This window comes from Aulonocara sp. 'chitande type north' Nkhata Bay, linkage group LG12 (genome assembly GCF_057382095.1).
Source record: "Aulonocara sp. 'chitande type north' Nkhata Bay isolate Kocher_YH1m ecotype deep benthic linkage group LG12, A_spYH_male_GT1.1, whole genome shotgun sequence".
NCBI classification, from domain to species: Eukaryota; Metazoa; Chordata; class Actinopteri; order Cichliformes; family Cichlidae; genus Aulonocara; species Aulonocara sp. 'chitande type north' Nkhata Bay.
In genome coordinates this window covers 30,382,090-30,405,967 of record NC_141355.1, presented here as the reverse complement: position 1 = coordinate 30,405,967, position 23,878 = coordinate 30,382,090, and the positions used below count along the sequence as shown (strand labels likewise).

At 38.9% G+C, this 23,878-nt stretch overlaps 3 protein-coding genes and 1 long non-coding RNA gene across 5 annotated transcripts in view; 2 read left to right on the top strand and 2 right to left on the bottom strand.

Annotated features, from left to right (window-relative positions):
* Window positions 1-2,210: 2,210 nt before the first annotated feature.
* On the top strand, window positions 2,211-13,894 carry LOC147317746 (cell division cycle protein 20 homolog B-like). Its single transcript, XM_086315050.1, has 12 exons — window positions 2,211-2,492; window positions 2,843-2,891; window positions 7,061-7,277; window positions 7,806-7,915; window positions 8,475-8,526; window positions 9,086-9,202; window positions 10,019-10,230; window positions 10,368-10,462; window positions 10,710-10,938; window positions 11,148-11,273; window positions 11,363-11,486; window positions 12,778-13,894. The coding sequence occupies exons 2-12, from the start codon at window positions 2,850-2,852 to the stop codon at window positions 12,873-12,875; spliced, it is 1,422 nt and encodes a 473-aa protein (XP_086171176.1). The 5' UTR covers window positions 2,211-2,492; window positions 2,843-2,849; the 3' UTR covers window positions 12,876-13,894.
* gpx8 (glutathione peroxidase 8 (putative)) lies at window positions 3,824-6,392 on the bottom strand. The gene is made up of 3 exons (XM_086315048.1): window positions 6,094-6,392; window positions 5,673-5,934; window positions 3,824-4,438 (listed from the first exon to the last, which is right to left on the bottom strand). The coding sequence occupies exons 1-3, from the start codon at window positions 6,298-6,300 to the stop codon at window positions 4,275-4,277; spliced, it is 633 nt and encodes a 210-aa protein (XP_086171174.1). The 5' UTR covers window positions 6,301-6,392; the 3' UTR covers window positions 3,824-4,274.
* LOC147317743 (uncharacterized) overlaps window positions 8,910-23,878 on the bottom strand; it is a 25,207-nt gene continuing 10,238 nt past the window's right edge. Inside the window, exons 2-3 of the long non-coding RNA XR_015131878.1 lie at window positions 10,315-10,862; window positions 8,910-10,210 (exon numbers count right to left, since the gene is read on the bottom strand). This is a non-coding gene — a long non-coding RNA (uncharacterized LOC147317743). The remainder of the gene's footprint in view (window positions 10,211-10,314; window positions 10,863-23,878) is intronic.
* On the top strand, window positions 16,868-22,714 carry LOC147317745 (uncharacterized). 2 transcript variants are annotated; one of them, XM_086312959.1, is made up of 5 exons: window positions 16,868-17,027; window positions 18,720-19,088; window positions 20,265-20,573; window positions 20,753-20,842; window positions 20,933-22,714. In XM_086312959.1, the coding sequence occupies exons 1-5, from the start codon at window positions 16,982-16,984 to the stop codon at window positions 21,034-21,036; spliced, it is 918 nt and encodes a 305-aa protein (XP_086169085.1). In that variant the 5' UTR covers window positions 16,868-16,981; the 3' UTR covers window positions 21,037-22,714. The 2 variants fall into 2 exon arrangements, with proteins under 2 accessions (XP_086169085.1, XP_086169084.1); XM_086312958.1 differs by lacking the exon at window positions 16,868-17,027 and having other exon boundaries at window positions 18,194-19,088.

The following is a 23,878-nucleotide window of genomic DNA, read 5'->3' as shown; positions in this document are numbered from 1 at the left end:
GAAATTAAACCAAGAAGAAGAGATTAACTTATCTAAAGAGGATGTTACCTTTGAAAATCTTTCTTCCACCTCACTGTTGAAATCTTTAGCTGTAAGAACCTGGCTGGTACACAAGACATTTGGACAATCTCAGGTCAGGCACCTGTCTAAACTTCCACAACCAGGGCCTGTTTGTTTTACAGCAGTGAAGGCAACAGTGCAGACCCTTGACTGGGGACAGTTTACAGTACTGACACTCCTGCTGTCATGAACACCGCATTTAACACAGCGAGTGCAGATAAGAAAAACCTGATAGCGAGATGGAGAACTGATTAACACAGGCCTGACTATTTATTTAAAGACCATGGAAAGTTACACCACCAAGGGAAGTTGAGGTGCATTTAACCGATAAATAACTCATAGCAAATTTATACTTAAAGACCACTTGACTGATGTTTTTTTTAAATCCAGCTTTATACTGGCTTTGCATTACAGAGAAACTTTTTAAATCAATTTAGTCATTGCAAAAGAAATGTGGTGTTTAACTTTCAAGAAGAAACTTAATGATGAGGAGAGTGAGGTGTGGCAGATTCTTACATCTGACCTGTCCAGCTGCTTCTAAATAGATGCAGATAGCCCAATAATAATTATCTAGTTAAACCATCCTACTTCCCTTGTTACATTCTGGCCAACCTTGGCCACAATCTGATGCTTAATGTCAAATTTCAGCCACTTTATTATAGAAAACATCTGCACGTGTGCTGAGCTCGACATCCAGCCGGGCCTTGAGCCACTTTTACAGCAAACAAATGCTTTTGTATCTGATCAGCACCGCTGGTGAGAGCATGGCACAGGGCAAAGCATTGTATAAGCTGGCTGTGACACTTTTGACCTGTTAAGCTACCGCCAAACTGCGGGGAACAATGCGGGAGGAGAAAGGAAAATACAGACACAATGCGTTTCTAAGGTGACTAAACTCAAACCTGGAGAGAGGCTGCAAGCCCGACGGAGTCCAGCGGGAAAAATACGTATTGTTCCTGTGGTGGGATACAGACGTGTAAGGTTCTGGGCAAATGAAAGCTAATTCACATTTAACTCATTTAAAAAACTTAAATGAACTGGCTAAATACAATATTACATGAAAATGATACATTTTATACTGATGAAAAAAACAAAACCAAACTAGTTTAACCATTTTTATTTTATGAATGAGAACTGGATGGATTTAGATTATAGTGCTATGTGGTAATTTTGTTTGCTCTGCCACAGATTTGTGAATTTTCCAGGTTAAAAGTAAAAATAACAAACACTGAGCCGTTTGTTGTTGTTGTTGTTGTTGTTGTTTCTGTTGGGCGTGATGATAAATTAAAGGTTACTGTGGGTTATCTTGAGAGCTTAACCTTTTATGTCTATCATTTGGACTCTATGACAGCCCGATGGAGCACCTGGCGCACTGTCCCGGGCTCGCACTCGAGGTGCGAGCGCATATGGAAGTGGCAGGTGGCAAGAACGTGCGTGCTCTCGCGCCGTTCGGCCCACTTAGCGCCAGAGCAGCTCCTCATTAAACGGTGTGGCCCGCGGATACAGGGCCTTTACCCGCAAAACACGGCCACTGATTGCCCACCAGAGGAGCTGTTACAGGTTTATGACAACGCATTAAATCCAATCAGTAAAATCTGCAGTTTGCGGAGTGTTTATTAGTATGTGTTGTCAAAATTTGCTGATGTTTGAATTCACTTCCAAACATCTAAAACAACTTATTAGGCCTACAATTTAGCAATAAATAAATATATAAATAATAATAATTGTATTTCTTAACATGCTAAATATTTAAGGCTATTCGGTCTCAGTTCTCGTTTTGGCATGTTTTCAGGATTTGTAATTTATGATTTACTTACAATAAATTTTCGTGTGCTTTAAAGGTGCCAATCTGCACGATCCTACCTCTTTCCTAATGTAACTAGCCGATAATCATCATTAGCCTTTATATTTAAAATTATGCTTTCTTCAGCGACATAACAAGCTGAATATAAGCCTGCATCTGTAAACCATGTGATTAAGTGTGCAAACTGACACCACCCTAAAGAAATAAAGGTGAAGTAGTTTGTCCTTGTCTAAGTTAGGACATCAACTGATAACACGCAGCCACCTCCACCTTTATAACATTACCGCGTTGTTCTTTTCTTTTTCTTTCTTTGTCTGTTTGTTTCCATTAGAAACCAGGACGCGAAGGGAATCCCTGAATAGGAGCGAGTCTATAGGCCGCTTAATTAAAAACAGGGGGGAAATGGACCTAACTGCCAATAGCACAGCAGAGGACTTTGCTTCCCGCTCCGGCGTCCGCCCAGTGAGAGTATATAGGAGAGGAGACAACAGGTGCACCAGGCATGACCGGTCAGTGTCCTCACTTGGGCTGAGATAGGGAGGACTGAGATAGTGGGGACTGGGGCATGCTTAAATGAAGGAAATGGAAGATGCGCCTGAAACGCTGGAGTGAAGATTCACGCAGATGGGTAAGTAAGTTATAACATAGTTGCGGGCAATTAAAATAGCCTCAGTAGAGCAGTCAAGACATGTTATATGTTACTTAGGATCGGTTGCTGTTGCTGCTACCAGGCAACTCAAACACTAAACACAGGGACTCTTCCTATTTGGGTTCTTCTAACCACAGCATGTGCTACGTATAGTGGTGTAGAAAAAACAAACAAAAACCCAAAACACACAGTCACTTATATTAATTGCAGCATACTTGAAATAGTCCTCACCTTGGTGAATAACTCTTTGAAAGCACAGACTAAGACGTTAGAAACTAGTTTCACGTGATGATGAGCTGAGCTTGTGGTGTTTTTGTTTTTATGATCAGGAGGAGGATGTTGCGAGATTTTACAGGAAAGCGGCACTTTCCCTTCAAGGTAAGAGGGGGAACTAAAGTGAAACTGGCATTAAAATAATCAGAAATGTTCCCGCTTCATTTGTTGGGTGCCTCCTTCCTCTTTCTGCTGATCTTGCAGTGTCAGTGCGGCAGTGTACTGCTGCTGGCTGTGCTATTTGACTGACAGCTGTCAGCTGCACTCCTCACTGCTACTGTCAACTCACCTGAAACATGTTTGCCGACACTGCCACGTAACCCGCTTCTTATTATATTATAGTATATAATAAGAAGTCAGCCGAGAGTAAAGCTGGGAGACAATTCTACATTTTGCATACTGATAAATGAGCAGCTGGACGTCGGTACAGCAGTCAAATCCACGCATTTGCATTTACATGGACAGATGTGTTGTGACTGGTTGGGTGGCAGTGTAATGTTAGCTGACGTTTCTTCAGCCAGCTCACATTGCTCTGCTACTTTAACAGTTACATTTCACTGTGGGTCACACTAATGGCTCAAAAGCCATTCAATATGACTTTTAAATGTTTGCAAACTCTGCAAAGAAAATATCATTTTTTTTATTATAAGGACAGAAGGTGAAGTTGAATTGTGGGTGGCTGGAAGGCAGTGTCTTGTTAGCTGGTAGTTTCTTCCTGTGCCAGCTCACCTGCTGCTGCCCTCCAACTGTCCATTTAATCCACACCAACAGTGATGTCTGTAGTCACCCTTCACTGCTATCAGTACTAAGATGCGATTCATTGATTCTATTGTCTATTTTATATTATTTTCTCATAGCCATAAATATTCAGAAAAATCAACTACAGCACCATATTTAAGGAGATGGCCTTAATATCAATGCATTAACATTAGCAGGTAATTTGTAATGTGATTTAATTATTCAGTTAAGAAAGACGCTTAATACCCACAACACAGGACATCTAAATGAAAAATCTTAAAGTCATTAGTTAAAACAAATACTTATGAGAGCTTTTTATTGTTTGATAGATGCTGCACAGTTTGCTGGGCTCAAATCAGTCAAATCAGGCTCAATTAATTTGCTTCCTCTTAAAAAAGATTTTAATGTAAACACTGGAGAGATGAAAAGAAGGAAAGCTGAACATTTCAAAATGCCAACAACTGAAAAGCTAAATAACCACTGCAGCTGCAGCAGTGGTCATTTTAAGAAATGCTCATCACTGACCACAGGATAAACACCCCCACATACACTCATTTACACACACGCACACACACTCTGACTTGCATTGCATCACGGTGATTGCCTGATATTTTCATCTTGCATCTTTCTGGAATGACAACCCTCTCCAAGCAACACTCGCTGTCAACAGTTCAGTCCTTCCTGGCTGCCACAGCTCAGGAAACACAGACATAAAGCAGTGCTATGTCCAGTACCGATCACTAGGGGCCATCATAGCTCCACTCGTTTCTTTAGGATGATTTCCCGCACCATCGCTGTGACCTCTTCTCTGATGCTTTCCATGGGCTCGTCTGTTCGCCAGAATCGAACCACCTTCCCTTCTGGGTTCACCAGAAACTTCCAGAAGTTCCACTTTGGAATTTTCTTCACAGAATCTGAAAAACAAACAAGATGTCGCAGAACAGTCGTTAATGCTACTTTTCTTTCTTTTTAATTTATCTTATTTTTAAGCAATCTTTAAAGTTGTTTGCCCAAGATGGGCAGCAACAAGTAATTCAGTTTCCATATAGTGAAACAAACTATTACACACTGAAGACAAAAAAATGTTCCTCAAAGGTAAAACCAGGATAAAACAGAGACAGACACATCAGGGTCTAAAATATGCTTAAAAACACTGACAGTTAGGTAGATTACAGGATGCTAAAATACCAAATGCCTTAATTTAATAACTTAATAGCAGAGTACCACGACGACAGAAAAAGTTACTTCCTAACAGAAGTGGACACTATCAAATCAAAATAATACATGCATAAAAAAAATTATATTAAATAAATAAAATAAGAATAAAAGAAAATACCTACACAAGCCTATAGTATCATTTCAATATTATATAATTTGATAGTGCAGTGAAAAATGTATGTGTTGTAACTGAAAATCAAGTGAAAACCTAATACTAAAAAACTCAAATGTGCATACTTATGTTCATATGCTGTAATAGCATTAATTCAAATGATAAATTCCCCTTGGCTACTGCTAATCATTATAGCTCACCACGACTGTTGTGTTACTGTATATTAATAATATTAACTGTAACTGTAAAAATACAGCTAATTAATAAAACCAGATTCTAATGCATGGAGCAGAATGTCAGTTCTGCTGCTTTACAAACATAAATGAAGTTGCTACTTAGCAGATATGACACTGAATTGATTAAATTTTATACCATCAAGTCTTGTAATCACAGAATAGATCAGAACCATACTTTATATTCCAGTTACCTCTGGAGTTCATAGACTTGTTCTGCAGGTCTTCTTTCAGGTGCATCATGTTCATAAAAACTCATTAAATTACCCTGGGGTGATTGAAAAATACAAAACTTTACGTTCAGCTCCACATTTTACAACAGTAACAGATTATTTTCCTCTCAGATGAAGTAAAAGTAGGCTTTGCCTAATCTTGTTTGGTTTTAGACTATCAACACTTGTACCTGGAATACAGGTGAGACCAATTGTTAAGTATTTGAGGTTTGGTGACAGCTCCAAATTTGACTTCCTTCCATCATTAAATACATCCTGCACTTGGAGCAGGTATAAATATGTAATCAGCGTTTCTGTGATCTCACTCAGTGATCCCACAGTCATGATATTCGTTAAAAGTCTTTCTCCCAACCTGTGAGGAATTTGAAAGCAGGGTCAGCCTCTGATCCCATTATTTTGATCTTGCTGAAGAAAGGAAAGGTAACACCGTAGGCTGACTTGGCGAAAGCCTCGATGTCCCGGCTGGTTCCGGTCTCCGTATCCCCGAACTGTCCGCAGGGAAAGGCCAGGACGTTGAAGTGAGAGGTGCCCAGCTCCCGGTGGAGCTCCTGTAGAGACTTGTAGTTCGCCTCCGTCTGCTGGCAGTAACTCGCCACGTTTACAACTAAGGACGCCTGCAAAAGAAGGGATTAGGAGCAGTGCACAGTTATTTTAAAAAGCTCTTAAAAATACGCACTCTGCAAATAAATCAAGTCTAAACTGACACGGGGAAAGTTAAACAGTTAAACGGGTTTATTCTCAGTCTGAAACGACGGCTGATGATGTGGACATACTTTTCCTCGGTACTTCTCCAGAGAAATCGTCCTGCCCTTCGCGTCCTTCACCTCGAAAGAATAAAAATCCTTCGGTTTTCTGGGTTTCACCAGCTGGGTCTGCAGAAGAAATAAACACCCCACACCCACCGTCATGCTCAACAGCACAGTTAACTTTTTCGCTTTTGGGTTGGAGGACCTGGTAGGATAACCTCCCAAAGCCTCCATCTTGGAGGGGAAAGAGCAAACCGTAGCTTGAACTGGGGCTCTCCTTCCAGAAGTTCTGGGGCGGATCAGAGGAAATAGTCGCGTTAAGCTGGACGGAGAAACGGTGAAAGCGACTATACCGGAAACTCAGCAGCAAAATAAAACTAATAATAAGTGAACTTTACATGTAAATACTCGACTTTCAGCTACACTACAGAATCCTATATAGGCCGACTACAGGGTCAGCTGAAAATATTTTTTTTAAAAACAAAACAAAACAAACAATGCCTTATGTTTTAGTTTTGTTAGGTGTGTTCAATATAAAAAGCATAAGACGGAATTAATATTGAGACTGATGTCTATATCACTTGTTTTTAATGTTGGAAAACATTAAAAACAGAAATCGGGAACATTATTATTATTATTAATAATAATAATAATAATAATAATAATAATAATAATAATAATATCATCATCATCATCATCATCATCATAATCATAACAATAATAAACATGCCTGAATGCTCAGTGCAGATTATTAGCACTAGAGGAACCTCAGCAAACACTTAACCAAACTTTCCAGTGGTTTCCTCAGTAATCACTGTAAAGCATTTAAATAACTACAGAATCTTCATCTGCTATGAAAGGTTTCAAAAAATTAAGAGGAAGTTAGGCTCTTAATAGATTAGTTTCTAATGATATAAAGTTACTGTTTAGTACATTTTAAATAACCTTATTTTGAGATGGTATTAAAAAAAACAATTGTTATTTGTCTGCTCAGGGACAATACGAGGCCCATGAAGTCACATACAAATGCTTCAGGAGGCGGATCATCCAGAGGCGCTGCAGAGAAAGCCCTGTTGCAAGTACCCCACTGGCCCCTGGGCGGCAGTGTGAGCCAAGCTTCGAGTTTGATACCATCTGTCAGAGGCTGGAGCTCGATTCTCCACCGAGAAAGCATGAACCGGGACAGGGAGTCCTACCAGGAAAAATCCAAGGTATTAAACAACACACAGAAGTTCAGTAATAATAATAATGCAATACTGATGCCAGGCATATTCACATAAGTTAGGTCATTAAAAGTGTGATTAAACTCAAAAATTACCCGAAGTCAGGTTTTAAACGACTGATTTTTAGAAGAGGGGAAAAACGACTGATTCAGGATTTAAAGCATAATGTGTATGTCATAAAAATGCAACAATGTTTGTGTAATTTGGATAAATATTTTGGTTTAAAAAACTCCAACCAACTTTATCCTGCCACATGAAGACCCTAGTCACCACTGGGGACTGTACCCAAGCTGTTGGTGTTGCACTTGAACAGCATATTTATGATTCAGCTGGGTAACACTGTTCTTATATGACACTGCTGATTTTAAAATGCACGGGCATGCACTCCCCTAGGCCCATATCTAGAAACAACATTCATTCTTTTTAATCTTCACCAGGTGTATCATCATACTGACACAGTACATTTTTACCTGAGAGCTGTTGGACGTTTTCTATGATGTCATTTGATTTCACCAGAGGCAGCACTGGTGGGAGGCTCGTCTCACTCTGAGTCTGTTAAGTTGGTGAACACAGAGTGCACGATCGCTGCAAAGACACGGCCTGCTGCAGAAAATGCCCCACAAGAGGTTTGTTTAAGGAAGCTGCACTTCCTCGTTTGTGTCTGTGTGTGGTTGTGATGCAGTAGTTTGAGGGGGATGCTAAACTGATTTCTGCAAGTCATCGTCTCATACACGAACATAGAAGTTTTCATTTAAAAGTGAAAAAAGTCAGAGAGTTTTGTATGTGTGTGGTTTCCAAAAGTTGCTCGAAGTGAAATAAAATAAAAGAACACAATCAGTTTGATATAAGAATAATAAAATGTTATTATCCTATCAGAGATGGTGGTGTGGTGGCTAGCTCATCTGCCTCACAGGATGAAGGTCCTGGGTTTATGTAGAGTCTGGGGCCTTTCTCTGTGAAGTCCAAAGACATGCAGTGGGTGATTGGTTATTCTGAATTTATTTTAACTGTGAATACTTTTTCTTGTCTTGTGTTATGGCCCTGCAACAGATCGATGTATAAAGCATATAAAAAAGTAAATCTGCATATATTGCTAATGCTAACTTTCAATGATATGCTAATTTTAGATATTTTTGAAACCTGAATAGTAATAATTCTTTTCCCTTTTTTGGTTTTGTTTTACAGCGATGGGTATGGAGACCTGCAGTTCAAGAACCTGAAAATCTCAATCGCTCAGGTAGATCATGTTTCTACACAGAAAAATCTCCAGTGTTAATTTAACACTGGAGATTTTGCTGTGTATGAATGATTGTGTGAATGATCTCTGGACTGATACTACATGATGTCATACTGGGGAACCCAAATACATACTTTGATCACGCTGCAGTTTTTTTTCCGCTTTGTTTTTTGAATGCTGGATGATGTAATTATAGGTTTACTTTATCAGACTGCACACCAGTTTTTGAAGTCTGGAGAAATTTGGTAGCGTACAAAGACAACAAAGATAACATCTGGAATAGCAATAAGGAAGAAAAGTTTGAAAGAAATCACGTGTTAAATTCTCTTGACACTTTATTCACATTTAGGCACTTTAGCAGTCATCACTAGTTTCAACACGTTCTAGTTTAATGCAACGAGTGCTTAATGCACATCAATGTGGATGCTTGCTGCAACTATTGATTCATGTCAAAAACACGACACAACAAAGAAAGTGTTTGAAAATTAATGGATTAACAGCAGATGTACAATGTATGTTTTGTAACAATATCTTTTAAATTATATTTTTATCATTGAAGGTTATGATGAAAGAAAATATGATCTTCAGCCATTTGCCACTCTGAACAAAGCCACTCTGAGCCTGCACGGGAAGTCAGTGGTTAAGTTGGGTGCACCATCACTGCTGAATAATTACTGTAAGAGAAAATGAAGCCCTAAATGACTTTTACAAATACTGTTTTTTTGCTTCTGTACACCACCACAGTAGATGTTTCTTTCCAAGCTCCTTAGACTACAATGACCTGGGTGACTGAGAACCTTCACAGACACCACAGTAGACTGTAAAACAATCCAAATGTGGCTGAAATGTAGTTTTCAGCTTAAATTCATTGGGGTTAATAATGCTTTGCATTAGCTGTTTAGGAATTATAGTCACTGTTATAAATAATCTAATTTTTAAAGGGTCAGAAGTAATTGAACAAACTAATAATCCTTTGCATTGCATTAATTCTGCCTGAAGTCTAGAATGCATGGACATGATTAAAGGTGGTGCTTCCTCCCTTGAGATGCTCTGCTGGGCCTTTACTTCACCACTGTTGGTTGGTGTTTATTTGTGGGCTTATTTGCATTTAAAACTGATAAGCATGCTGTTCTGGATTAGGATCAGGTGACACGTCTTCTTCTATCAGTATTGGGCCATTAAGAAGTTGTACATCTACGTGCTATAACATTTCCATCATGTTTGACGAATGATGGTGGTTGTGTTGGGGTGTGCTGGTGAAATTTCATTATTTTAAATAGCATAGCCATATGGGCAACAAAAATACAACCTGGAACATCTGCTACTTGTTTTTTTTTTCTGAAAAATACTTACTGAAAACACTTTGGTGGATATAACAGATTTAACAAAAAAAAAAAAATGTTTATAATTAAGGCTCATCCTGTTCATCAATAATTTATGCCTACGATATAGTCCTCTGTAGTCCTTTGTTTTTGCAACTTTGTCATTTCAGACACTAACCTTCTCGACTGCAGCTGTAGTGGCATGGTTGCATTAGGACTCGGCTCTTCAGTTTACATTTGGAATTCAGAAACTCGTGGTCTGGTTGGACATCTGGACCTGAGTCCACAATCAGGATGCCGATATCGTCAGTCGGTCTCGTCTCTGTGCTGGAGCACAGATGGAAGAGCCCTCAGTATCGCGACTAGACGAGGGGAGATACAGGTAAATGAGCTCATAGAGGTTGGAAACTTATTCAAACCAAATGTGGTATGGGGGGCTCTGTGAGAAGGGAAGTGTCATATTTACTGAATCAGCAGGATGACTGTTTGTGGTGTCTTTGTCTCTCTTTGACTCTTTAGTTGTGGGATGTCGAACACAAGCAGAACATGAGGTTTCTGCTGTCACACCTGGCTGTGGTGAGAGCGCTTTCTTGGAAACAGCAGTTACTTAGCAGGTACCCATTTGGTTTGTTCTGGTATTTAAAGAAGGTGCTGCTTAATAATGAAATGGAAAAGATTGACCAATTTGGAAATTATGCTAAATAAATGAATGAATAAATAGGATAGATAGGCTTAGGATAAGAGCTAAAGGCATACAGCTTTATCTCTTTAATAGAAGAAATGTAGATGAATTAGTCACGGACAGGGTAGGAGACACTTAATCAATAAAAGTGTCCATAAAAGCAGTGTTTTTTCTGACAGTGGATCTGTTCTTGGACATATCTGTCACCTTGACCCACGGGCTTTCACACCTCTGGTAGGTGCAACCACCCAGAGGGAGGGGGTCTGCAGTCTGCAGTGGTCACCAGGAGGCAAATGGCTGGCCAGCGGCTCCACAGAAGGCCTTCTCCATATCTGGGATGATGACATCATGGGAAAAAAAATGTCAAGTCAGCCAATAATGACAGTGAAGCAGCCCAGTGCTGTGAAGGTCTGTGTACTTGGATTTGGAGGCTAAAAGTAAACTGTTTGGCATTTTTAAAGGCTGACACAGCCAGAGTTACAGAGTTTGAGCAGACGTCAAAGCAGTTAAATGTGAATAAGAGGCTAATGGTTTTAATGTGTAAGGATTTTGGGTTAGTAAACAGAGATTTAAAAATGCTGTTAATGTATCCACCTTTGTGTGTGTTATTTTGTTAGGCAATGGGGTGGTGCCCATGGCAGGGAAACATTATTGCTACAGGAGGGGGATGGAAAGATGGTGAGCTGAGAATCTGGGACACACAATCAGCATCTTGTGTTACTTCTGTGCAAACAAATTCACAGGTGCTTGAGAATTACAGTATTGTGGATATTTTTGTTTTGCTGTATTTAAAAATGCTGGATAAACTATTACTATTTACCCTCATTTGCAGATCTGTTCTCTACAATGGGCTGAAAAGAAGAGATATCTGGTTACAGGTCATGGCCTACCTCATCACAAAGTCACATCTTGGGTGTGGGAGTTTCACTCTCTCAGCCCCATTTACCAGTTCACAGGTTAGAAAACCAAAAAACACACAAGGCTGTTCTACATTACTATAACCTTTTTATTAATAAAGTAAATAATTCTGTTTAATGCAACGTTAAATTGTATCAGCACTGCTGTCTGATGCTATCTCAACTTAGTCTCAACACATTGACAACACACTCATAGGAACAAATGTTGTTGCGTCAATAACACAGTGAGTAATATTCTCACAGAAGCAGTTGTTGTCAGTGCAGCAGCTCTGTCACCTACCACTAATGTCTTTAATGGCCATCGTGTGCTGAGTGATTCGTGTTCTGGGCTTCCCTCTAGTGAATATGAAACTAAGGTTGCTAGTTTTAATATGAGCTGTCTCACTGTCCTGTAGTATTGTGAGCTGGTGTTAGAAAACCAATACTTACGGCTTAAGGGGGGAAAAAATGAGAAATAAACCGCTAACAGAAATGCTAAATTCCTGTTTTTTCTGGTCAGGGGGGCTCAAACCAAGCATTGAATGCAAAAGACACTTTTACTGAAAACCCACTAATATGTAATATTGAATAATTTTACTTAATAAAAAAAATGATCAAGTAATTTTCAAAATTTACTTTTTTTAATTTAAGTTTTTTTGTACTTTTATATTTTAAATGAAAACTTGACGGTCATTCTGCGCTATTTTTCAGAAGTGTAATTACTGATATCAACCCTTGTGGTAAAGTCCTATTCCCATAGGAATACTGGTTATGATAAGATAGGGAAATTGACTTGTTTTCATAATGGAAAAAAACAAACAAAAACAAAATAGTGTAGCTCCCATTGAGTTGCACCAATGCAGGCCGTTATTCTGTAGGCAGATTTTTAGTCACCATTTTCTTGGTTAACCACAGTCATAAAGTCCCCCTTCTCATTTTTGCCAATAAGGCTCTGATTGACTCAGTTGTACTGGCAAACAAGGAGAAGTTGTTACTGAATGAGATGCTTGTTTGAATCACAGACAAATATGTGCGAAGTGAGGTTTGGAACAGAGTGCTTATATTGTTTAGTTTTTGGTATTATCTATTTTTTCCATTTAACTTCACGTTGCTTTTATTTCATTATCTCCTGAATCCAAGATGTCTGTCAACTTTTCTTTCTAATCCTGGTTTTTGATGTGTGATTCCATCAAAAAACATAAAAATGTAAAAAGGCATTATAATCAAGGTAGTACAATTCAATATTAATTCCCTGTTAATGTGGCATTTTCTTACTACTTATAGCAACAACAAGAACTGATTTTCAGTTCTTTTAAATAATAATTTTTTTTCTTTTTCTTTTTTTAACCAGGTCACTCTGATCGAGTCCTTCACTTGGCCTTAAACCCTGACAATTCTCAGATTTTCTCCACCGGTGCGGACCAGCGCTTTCACATCTGGGATTTGTAGTAACCAGCGTCATGGAACCGTGACATTCATATTGATAATAAAGTTCTTTAGCATCTGGTTAGAAATAGGTATACAATTGATTACCACATAAGTGCACATTGCTGCTTTCTTGGCAATTGTGTCATAGAGACCACACATTTCCCTCCCATGATGTCAACCACAATTCGAAGCCAGTTTACCACCAGCTCACACCTTTTGTCATGCATCGTGCATGCCGGTAGCACAGGTTTCCTGTTTTAATGGCTAGACGACATGAATCTTTTGTATAGTTATGATATGACAGATATGCCATACTGACTACTATCATATGAAAGGTAACAAAAGACAGACATGGGACATGTTTTAGTGTACACATATATGAAATAGCTCAGCACCAACAGTTGAAATCTGCTGCTGCTGACTTAAGGCTCATCAGCATTTATTTGTTCTGTATGTGAGTTCACTTTGAGTTTGTTGTGTTTTTATTTATATTACATTTTGATATGTCTTCATTGTAAATTTTGACTTCCTGAAATTTTTTTTAATTATATTTTGCACAATGAAATCAAATTTAGGAACCTAATAGTAGAATACACTCTGTAGCCTAAGGTAGCTTTTATTCTTGCCCCAATGATATGAAACATCCCTACTACCTATTTTACCTAGAAATAGAGTGAAAGCTTTGTGGTTTGTTTTAAAAGTTATGTGTTTAGTAGTTAAATCACTTAGACTTAAGTTAAATGTAAAATGAAGCAGAATAGATTTCTGCTTGAAAAGACTTTGTGTGTGAGCATATGCGCTGCAAAATTTGACTTGCAAGAGTGTGACCAGAGAAGATTTAAGAGAACAGTTTGTGCAAAAGCACTGTGGTGAAGACTTCCTTTATAAAAACAGAGCAAGACCCCCCCCTCTACATGAGTTATTTCTTATAGGTTATATGTTCACAGTCACACTGAGATGTCGGAGCAAACGTGCAATGACTGAGGTTGGTTTATATAGTCCCTGTAACCTCAGATGTCTGCAAAGTCTAGCCTACGCTGTTCCACTTTTGACTAAGATAAGGGTCAAGATGAATAATGTCAACACTCAACTGAAAGCAGCAACATGCCTCAAGTGCAGTCTGAAATGAAGCCCAGTCAGCAAAGAAACTGAAATTTTAAAAAAAGAACTGAGAAGAAATCTGCATAAGTTGTGTTTCTCTGTGAGCTTACTGCTTTACAAATATGCTGGCCTTTAATGCAAGGTCAAAGTCATGATGGCTCCACTCAGCTGAAACTGGCGGCACAAAAAGGGTCAACATATTCTGCGTCCCTTATGTAAAATGTTGTACACTGAAAGGAAGTAATTCCTAATTGACATACAGTGGCTTGCAAAAGTATTCGGCCCCCTTGAACTTTTCCACATTTTGTCACATTACAGCCACAAACATGAATCAATTTTACTGGAATTCCACGTGAAAGACCAACACAAAGTGGTGTACACGTGAGAAGTGGAACGAAAATCATACATGATTCCAAACATTTTTTACACATAAATAACTGAAAAGTGGGGTGTACGTAATTATTCAGCCCCCTTTGGTCTGAGTGCAGTCAGTTGCCCATAGACATTGCCTGATGAGTGCTAATGACTAAAGAGAGTGCACCTGTGTGTAATCTAATGTCAGTACAAATACAGCTGCTCTGTGACGGCCTCAGAGGTTGTGTGAGAGAATATTGGGAGCAACAACACCATGAAGTCCAAAGAAAACACCAGACAGGTCAGGGATAAAGTTACTGAGAAATTTTAAGCAGGCTTAGGCTACAAGAAGATTTCCCAAGCCTTGAACATCCCACGGAGCACTGTTCAAGCGATCATTCAGAAATGGAAGGAGTATGGCACAACTGTAAACCTACCAAGACAAGGCCGTCCACCTAAACTCACAGGCCGAACAAGGAGAGCGCTGATCAGAAATGCAGCCAAGAGGCCCATGGTGACTTTGCACGAGCTGCAGAGATCTACAGTTCAGGTGGGGGAATCTGTCCATAGGACATATGTCTATGAAGGTTCTCAGTCATCCAGGTCATCGTAGTCAAAGGAGCTTGCAAAGAAAAGCGTCTGGACTTTTTTAAGTTGCTTGAAGACGTTTCACCTCTCATCCGAGAAGCTTCCTCAGTTCTAAGGTCAAATGGTGGAGAGTCCCAGATATAAGCCTAGTGGGAGTGACCCCCCACAGAGGGACAAAAGGACCCCCTGATGATGTCAGGGGGTCCATAGGACAACTATTAGTTGTGCACTGCACAAAGTTGGCCTTTATGGAAGAGTGGCAAGAAGAAAGCCATTGTTAACAGAAAACCATAAGTCCCGTTTGCAGTTTGCCACAAGCCATGTGGGGGACACAGCAAACATGTGGAAGAAGGTGCTCTGGTCAGTTGAGACCAAAATGGAACTTTTTGGCCAAAATGCAAAACGCTATGTGTGGTGGAAAACTAACACTGCACATCACTCTGAACACACCATCCCCACTGTCAAATATGGTGGTGGCAGCATCAGGCTCTGGGGGTGCTTCTCTTCAGCAGGGACAGGGAAGCTGGTCAGAGTTGATGGGAAGATGGATGGAGCCAAATACAGGGCAATCTTGGAAGAAAACCTCTTGGAGTCTGCAAAAGACTTGAGACTGGGGCGGAGGTTCACCTTCCAGCAGGACAACGACCCTAAACATAAAGCCCGGGCAACGATGGAATGGTTTAAAACAAAACATATCCATGTGTTAGAATGGCCCAGTCAACGTCCAGATCTAAATCCAATCGAGAATCTGTGGCAAGATCTGAAAACTGCTGTTCACAAACGCTGTCCATCTAATCTGACTGAGCTGGAGCTGTTTTGCAAAGAAGAATGGGCAAAGATTTCAGTCTCTAGATGTGCAAAGCTGGTAGCGACAGACCCTAAAAGACTGGCAGCTTTAATTGCAGCAAAAGGTGGTTCTACAAAGTATTGACTAAGGGGGCTGAATAATTACGCACACCCCACTTTTCAGTTATTTATTTGTAAAAAAAAAAAACGTTTGGAATCATGTATGATTTTCGTTCCACTTCTCACGTGTGCACCACTTTGTATTGGTCTTTCATGTGGAATTCCAGTAAAATTGATTCATGTTTGTGGCTGTAATGTGACAAAATGTGGAAAACTTCAAGGGGGCCGAATACTTTTGCAAGCCACTGTATCTATAGCTCAGGATACTCACTACAGTATCCACCACTCGGCAAGTGTGTGAATCTAGATGTGACTTAGGGGGACTGTTTACAATTCTAGTGTTTGCTTTATGTTACAAAAACTACTATGTCTGTGATGAAGTGCAAACATATGGGGGGAAAAATAGAAAACATTTTTTTAAACAAATTCCCATTGACTACAGTAGTGAATGTATACTTCAACCTTACGTCATTCTTAATTTTTTGCATAATTTTCCATATGGGTAATACAGAGACCTGACAGACAAGAGAGTCTGAAACCTGAATAATGTTGTTTGCTGTTCTGCAAATATTTAATCGGGCTCATATTTGAAAGTCAAAAAGTACACTAACTAACAAATTATCAACCAGGCTGTTCTAAAAATAGACTGCAGGGTGGAGCTAGTTACGCCGTATTTTTAACCCCCTTATAAAAGCTAGGCAGCTTTCTCCCAGTCTTCAGTTACAGTGGCATTGTTGAGCTTTTCCAGGCGCTTTTGTCTGCCAACAAGCACAATCTTCTGTTTTCCAGTAGAGATAAAAAAAATTCAAATAGCAGTTAGTAAGCAGATTGTAATGTTTAGGATATTTGATACTGGAAAGGTTTAGGAAAACAAACAATGTAAAGCAAATGCATTTAGATTTTAATATCTTGTGTAACTAATTCCTGAAAACGTCCTCATACAGGTAAGCACTGAGCTTTAGACACTCCCATTTTTTCACCTCTTGCATCACCCTGAGGCTTTAGCTGGCTTTATAAATTTACACACGAACAGAGTCCGGGGCAAATGAGAAGGAGAGAGTATGGGATGACTATAGGGAGCACTTGAGAAACACCAGACAGCTCATGGTCAGCTGTCTGATGGGAATGAAATAAAAACATATATATCACCTCCCAGAAAACTACACGGATTCTACTTTATGTCTGGCAATGAGACGGCAATTCTGCATCAGCTGGCGATTTTAGGTAACATTTTGCAAAACTTCTTTAACATGAGTCAAGCATGTTATCATTCCATGTTTCATTGTCCGTAAATGTCAAAATGAGTCTAGCATCTGATGCAATAAGCTTTTTATTAGTACTTATGTTCTGACTGCATACTCTAGCTGGTCAAAGGAGCTTGCAAAGAAAAGCGTCTGGAGTTACTTGAAGACGTTTCACCTCTCATCCGAGAAGCTTCTTCAGTTCTAAGGTCAAATGGTGGAGAGTCCCAGATATAAACCTAGTGGGAGTGACCCCCCACAGAGGAACAAAAGGACCCCCTGATGATCCTCTAATCCCCTGAGCCAAGGTGTGAAACTGGGTGTGGGTCCCAATCAGCCAGAGTTTCGGGTGAGTTCATTGTGAAACCTGGCCCCACCTTATCATGCGAATTCCTGAGATCAGATGGCCCAGGATGTGAGTGGGCGTTAAGGTGTCTGGGAAGGGATCTCAAAACTGGATTATAGATGGCAGAGAGTTGGTGTCGTAAACCACCGCCTCTGTTCAAAGATGGTCGCTCACAGTGGACATAGATGGCTTCTTTCACTCCTCTTTCAAACCATCTGTCCTCTCTGTCCAAAATGTGAACATTGGCATCCTCGAAAGAGTGTCCTTTATCCTTAAGATGCAGATGGACTGCTGAGTCTTGTCCTGTGGAGGTGGCTCTTCTGTGTTGTGCCATGCGCTTGTGAAGTGGCTGTTTGGTCTCTCCAATGTAGAGGTCTGGGCATTCCTCACTGCACTGTACAGCATACACCACATTGTTAAGTTTGTGTTTTGGCGTTTTGTCTTTCGGGTGAACCAGTTTTTGTCTGAGCGTGTTGCTGGGTCTGAAATACACTGGGATATCGTGCTTGGAGAAAACTCTCCTGAGTTTTTCTGATACACCGGCTACATAGGGGATGACAATGTTGTTGCGTCTGTCTTTCTTATCCTCCCTCGCTGGTGTCTGATCTTCTTTTCTGTGTCTCTTTGCTGACTTTAAGAACGCCCATTTAGGATAGAAGCATGTTTTGAGTGGGACCCACACCCAGTTTCACACCTTGGCTCAGGGGATTAGAGGATCATCAGGGGGTCCTTTTGTCCCTCTGTGGGGGGATACTCCCACTAGGTTTATATCTGGGACTCTCCACCATTTGACCTTAGAACTGAAGAAGCTTCTTGGATGAGAGGTGAAACGTCTTCAAGTAACTTAAAGAAGTCCAGACGCTTTTCTTTGCAAGCTCCTTTGACTACGATGACCTGGATGACTGAGAACCTTCACAGACATACTCTAGCTGCTGTTAATGTTAGCTAAAATGTGACTGTTGAATGTTAGCTAAAATGTGACTTTAGCTGCTCACGAGGACAGATTATTAGAGGGAGAAGACCCTTGGCCCCCTGTTCCATGCTCTTCTACAATGACATACAAATGTAGTCTCAAATCTCTCAGTTGCATTTTCGTCTTTAAGGTTAATGTCTGTCTTTACAACTTGGGCATTTCTGTAGATTGAAAAATGGTGGCTATACTTCAGTATTTATTTAACACTTGTACACAGTTATTCTACTAAATACTGCAACACACTATTTAAATGTATATAATGAAAACATGTCTAATAGATTATAACACAATCAAACAACCAAACATAGCTATTGTTAACTACTCTGCCTTCATCTATGTTTTTTTTCCTTACGCAGTGGTATGTCATGGCTTAGCAGTGGGTCAGATCTCTTCTTATTACTTCCTAGTCCAAAGACCTATGCCATGGGTCAAAGCCCAGGAGTTCTGTCAGAAGTACTATGTGGACCTTGCTGTCCTGACCACAGAGGAGCAGTACTTCAGTGTCCTGAATGCTACTCCTGCCACAAAAGTCAGCTTTTGGCTTGGTCTGAAACGCCAGAGTGTCTCCAGTGACTGGCAGTGGGTGAATGGGGAACAACTGGGCTATGAACACTGGTACAGGAGAAACAATGAAGGCTGCTGTGCAAGTTTAGAGGCCATGCTGGAAAAAGACAAGAACCTGTTGGCTCGCTACTGTAAGGAACCACACATGGTTGTCTGTCAGGGTAAGTAATGCATTTTTTGCTCTTTTTGGAGTTAGAAACTGACAAATATAGTAACTACAAAGTCTAAATATGATACTCAATAAAGATGAGGCACACAACTAAAAAATGCAAACAGTCAGATTCACTGAAACACGATGCAGTGACTAAAAACCTGTTCTACCAGTCTAAGGTGAGTGTGTTGCCACAAGAAAATGATCCCATACTCTACTGGTTATGTTATGGTGCTTTGTTTATATCCTGCATCCACCTGCCTGTTATTATTTATAACAGATTAGTTAGGTAGCAGTTGAAAAAAATCATTATTAAAATAGTTTTGCTGGTTTAAACCTCTAAAGCAGGGCTCTAAAACTCACAGCCTGGGGACACTTGCAGCCCGTGTCACCCCTACTTGCGGCCCATATGTTGAGGTGAAGAAATATAATGCAATTTGGCCCTTGAAATTACTCTTTTTGTTAGGGAGGATTTCTTTCCTGTTGTTCCTTAAAAAGTTCATTAAAAAGCAAAAAAATATTTAATATGAAGGCAATATGAGCAGACAGTACAAACATGTTGGCTGCGTTCAGTGAGAAAGTTATTTGTAAAGAAAACATTTTTCACTGGCAGTAAAAAACGAATGTGTACACTTATGTCTGCATTTTTATTTTGTTAAATATGAACATAATGATTGCAAAAGTGCTGCAATGTGTCTGGCCAGAAAGAGTGTACCAATTTATTTATTTGGTAGTTCAATGAAAAGCTTCAGTTAGTTAAGAGTGAGAAAAAAAATTGTTGTTATACAATATTTATACAATATTTGAAATAATACAATGAGATGACAGTGCCAGCAGTGGCCCGCAGCTCTCTGAAGTTGGAGATCCCTGCTCAAAAGCACAGTAACATGAGACAGTACCTCCAACCAATTTAGATAGATGAACTAGTCCACCGTAGTTCATGCTGGAGTTCATTTTTTAGTATTTTACCAGGATTCTCCTGTTCCTCCCCACAAAAGAGCAGATACTGCTTCTGCTGCTGGCCCCCTCACTGACCTATCTAGCTCTCCTCATATAATAACCCATCACCTGGTATTTAAATCTCTGTTTTCTCCATCATTTTTCATCAAACCTATCTGATAACATGTTATTTTTTATGATCCATACCTGAGCTCTTACTTGACTCTGACTGTTTTTCTTCCCACAGGTCCACATTCCCCTCAGTCGGTGACAGTGGACTCAGTGGGTGCGGAACATGTGAATCTTAGTTGGAATATCTCTGCCTTTATGCAGACGACACCACACAGTTACAATGTGACCATATGTGACAGCAGATGTGAGACAGTCTTTTACTCCTGCACCAATGGTTCTGCAGCGATGAGCATCAGCATCTCCAACTTAACATCAGGCACAAAGTATTTCCTACATATCTCTGCCTTTGTTGTTCGGCCTGACAGTGTTACTGGTGGAAACATCATCCTGCAGAGTAACCCTACAACAGTAGACGTTAAAACAGGTGAGGAAGTTCTTGTTTATTTTTGTGTCATGGCTTGCTTCCTAGATACTGTGTACAATAACTGACAACAACTTAAATTAAAATATTCTATTATATTCAGCCCATTTACTCATCATTGTAAACTGGTGCTTGCCTCCCTCTTTTGTATCTGTGTCTCTGTATCCTCTCTACTTCGGTAGATCACGATATCATCTTTGCTGTTTTGATGGTCATTAAACTGATGTTGCTTGCTCCTCCACTGTGGATTCTTTATCATATCCTTAAAAAAGGTAGGTCTTCTTTCTCCAGTAAAAAATCTATATATTTAAAAAAAATCTCCATAACATATAACATAATTTTTATTTTTATTTTTTAAACAGCAGGTCGTTTTGAAGAATCAAATCATTACATCTCTCCAGTGTTGCTCTCAACTGAAGACACAATTGTTGATCTGGTCCCTCAGAAAACTCCAGGCATTGGTTAAGACACGGAAAAAACATAGTCTAGACATTTGTAGAAAAATCTCTTCAAATGAAAAATGCCAACACAATGAATATAGAATACATGGAGACAGATTCATTTTTTAAATAAACTGCTTCTCATTTACAAATGAATCGTTAACCAGTGTGTAGAAAATACTACAGTTAAACCTTCTTTTTTGAAACATGGTATGACCAACTTTTCTAAAATACCTTTCGATTTTTATTAAATTTGATCCTAAATGAGTGACTAAGACCACGAACTCAACAGGATTGTGTTTTCCGTTGCCGTTTACCCACAGACTCATAGTACCGAAAGCCTTTACGCAGCCACAGATATTGCATTGTAGCGGCCCTTCACATAGGATGCAGGTTTAAGGCACTTTCACATTGGCTTCATCTTTATAAACAGACATCTACACTGTTGTTTTGTATTGTATGGTTGTACCATTGGTCATTCAGATTAGTGAGCACATGTGAAAATATGTGACCCTCAAAATTTAAAAAAGTAGTCCCTGGAGTATTTGTTAAAAGCATTTTATTCTTCTTTTTTTTTTTTTTTTTTTTTTTAACTAAAACTACCTGTTAGTCATTTCCCACAAAATGTGTCATGCTGTAACTCATCACAGTCTGAGTTATGAAGTATTAGCACAAGTCAATGCAGTGAAGTGTCAGATGGACCACTGTAGTATCACTTTTTACCTCAAGATGAAACCGTCATTTGATTTTAATGAGCAGTAGGAAGAAATCACATATTATGTATTATGTTGTTTTGTTTTTCCACTTTTTCTTGATGTACTCACCTTTAGTTTATTTAAAAAAGCAAGAAAGTCAGTAAATGTGAAAAATGAGCGAAGAACAATATATTTCATCCAGTGCTGCTAGAAGTTACAAGTCATAAAAATATAAACTATTAAGAGGAACAAAAAGAAAAATTTAAACTGTAAAATTTAAAAAATGTTTATTGTTGTTATTCTTCACTTTTAGGATTTCTTTTTTCTTTTATATTTTTTAGTGTTTTTTGTTCATTTGTTTGTTTATTACAATATTTTTTTTATTACAGGGCCCATTGATATTGGACGAAATATTATAAAGCTTCTTTCAAAATGTACTTGTTGCTTTAAATTAGAATTAGACAAACATAACTTTTAGGGTCTTCTCAATAGTTTCAGATAGTGGCAGTGCATTTAATTGAATGTCATGACCCAAATGAAACATTAGCATTTCAAAGATGGAAAATAACATTACCAGTATTCTTGATTGAGAGTGAGATATTTTTCTTGAATCAAACATAGGTCAAAAAAGTAGTGATTACACAAACAAGCAATGTGTTTTACATAAAGACCTTGCTGATCTCATGGTTCTCAGGCCTTTAGGTGTATTTTTTAAGCTGCCTTTAGGATTTATGTAGCGTATCAGGAAACAAGTTAACAGTAACTGAATAGCAGTATAAACAGTTGATTACTTACTATACTCTGCTGACAAGCTTATTTACAAAGAGTGGCATAGATACAAATATTCAATAAAGTTGTTGGTTTATTGATTATTTGCACACATTTAATGAAAAACAAAGAAAAAAGACTTTGGGATTGTACCAACTTGTTCTTTCTATAATTTCTATAATTTTTTATATTAATCTTGTTTGTTTTTTAATCCTGTTGTCTACTATTTATATTTGTTGGTATGGAGCACCTGTAATTTCGTTGTACATGTACAATGACAATAAAGGACTATTCTATTCCATTCTGTTCTTTTCTATTCCTGTTTCTACAGGAAAGTAAAAAGGTATGCAGCAGCCATGTGCTGCTAATGCACTTGATTAACTGATCATCAGCATGTGTGACCACCTATATAAAAGCACAGGTTTTGGCAGTTTGCTGGTCTGGAGCACTCAGGTGTCAGTGTTATAGAAAGGCATACTCTCCCCTGGAGTGTATGTCAAAGCAAATTCACCCTAAGGTCAAACCATGAAGTGCTAAGAGACATTACAAAAACCCCAGAGCTACATCTCAGACTCTACAGGCCTCAGGTAGCATATTAACTGTTAAAGTTCATAATTGTACGATTATGAAAGTAGAATGTGAGCCAGATTTCTGGAACAGTGTTCTCTAACGCACAGTGCCACATTTGGAGAAAACCAAACTCAGTATATCAGCACAAACACCTCATACCGACTGTCAAACATTAAATAGTAGTGGAGCTTTGTTGACCTGAGTTTGTTTTGCAGTCACAGGATCTGGGGACCTTGCAGTCATTGATTTGACAATGAACTCATCTATATACAAAGTTAATGCAAAGTTAATGTGAGGCCATCTGTCTGACAGCTGAAGCTTGGCTGAAACTGGGCCCTGCAACAAGAGAAAGTGCAATAATCCTTTCTGTCATCGTTGTATTTTTACTCAGTTGTATATAGTATTTGTATTTGTATTCTATTTTTATCTTATTGTATATTTATTTTATTTTATTCTACTGTATATAGTATTTTATTTTATTCTATTCTGTACAGTTGTGTACTGTATTTATTCTTATTGTATTCTAATTTTTGCCTCATAACTTTTGCACTGTCCACTTCCTGCTGTGACAAAACAAATTTCCCACGTGTGGGACTAATAAAGGTTATCTTATCTTATCTTAAGATGTCAGGCATACCAACAACAGCAGAATGGCTGAAAAAAAAAAAGGAATCAAGCTGCTACGGTCATCTAGTCAAAGTTTAGAGAAGAACAGTTGACCAACATTCTGCCACAAAAAGTGTTAAAGTAATACAGAATATGAGAGCTTTAACTTATTGCTGCCCAAGGTGGTTCCACAAGGTGTTAAATCAAGACCTATACTTACTTTTTGAAA

Bases quoted from the DNA above. Each gene is read 5' to 3' on its own strand.
- LOC147317746 (XM_086315050.1), top strand. From the start codon at position 2,850: ATGTTGCGAGATTTTACAGGAAAGCGGCACTTTCCCTTCAAG. The intron at 2,892-7,060 runs GTAAGAGGGGGA...TTGTCTGCTCAG, and splicing joins AGCGGCACTTTCCCTTCAAG to GGACAATACGAGGCCCATGA. The intron at 10,231-10,367 runs GTAAATGAGCTC...TTGACTCTTTAG, and splicing joins CTAGACGAGGGGAGATACAG to TTGTGGGATGTCGAACACAA.
- LOC147317745 (XM_086312958.1), top strand. From the start codon at position 18,614: ATGTATATAATGAAAACATGTCTAATAGATTATAACACAATCAAACAA. The intron at 19,089-20,264 runs GTAAGTAATGCA...TTCTTCCCACAG, and splicing joins ACACATGGTTGTCTGTCAGG to GTCCACATTCCCCTCAGTCG. The intron at 20,574-20,752 runs GTGAGGAAGTTC...CTACTTCGGTAG, and splicing joins AACAGTAGACGTTAAAACAG to ATCACGATATCATCTTTGCT.
- gpx8 (XM_086315048.1), bottom strand. From the start codon at position 6,300: ATGGAGGCTTTGGGAGGTTATCCTACCAGGTCCTCCAACCCAAAAGCG. The intron at 5,935-6,093 runs GTATGTCCACAT...CTTCTTTTGCAG, and splicing joins TGGAGAAGTACCGAGGAAAA to GCGTCCTTAGTTGTAAACGT. The intron at 4,439-5,672 runs GTTGGGAGAAAG...TTTGTTTTTCAG, and splicing joins TGCTTTCAAATTCCTCACAG to ATTCTGTGAAGAAAATTCCA.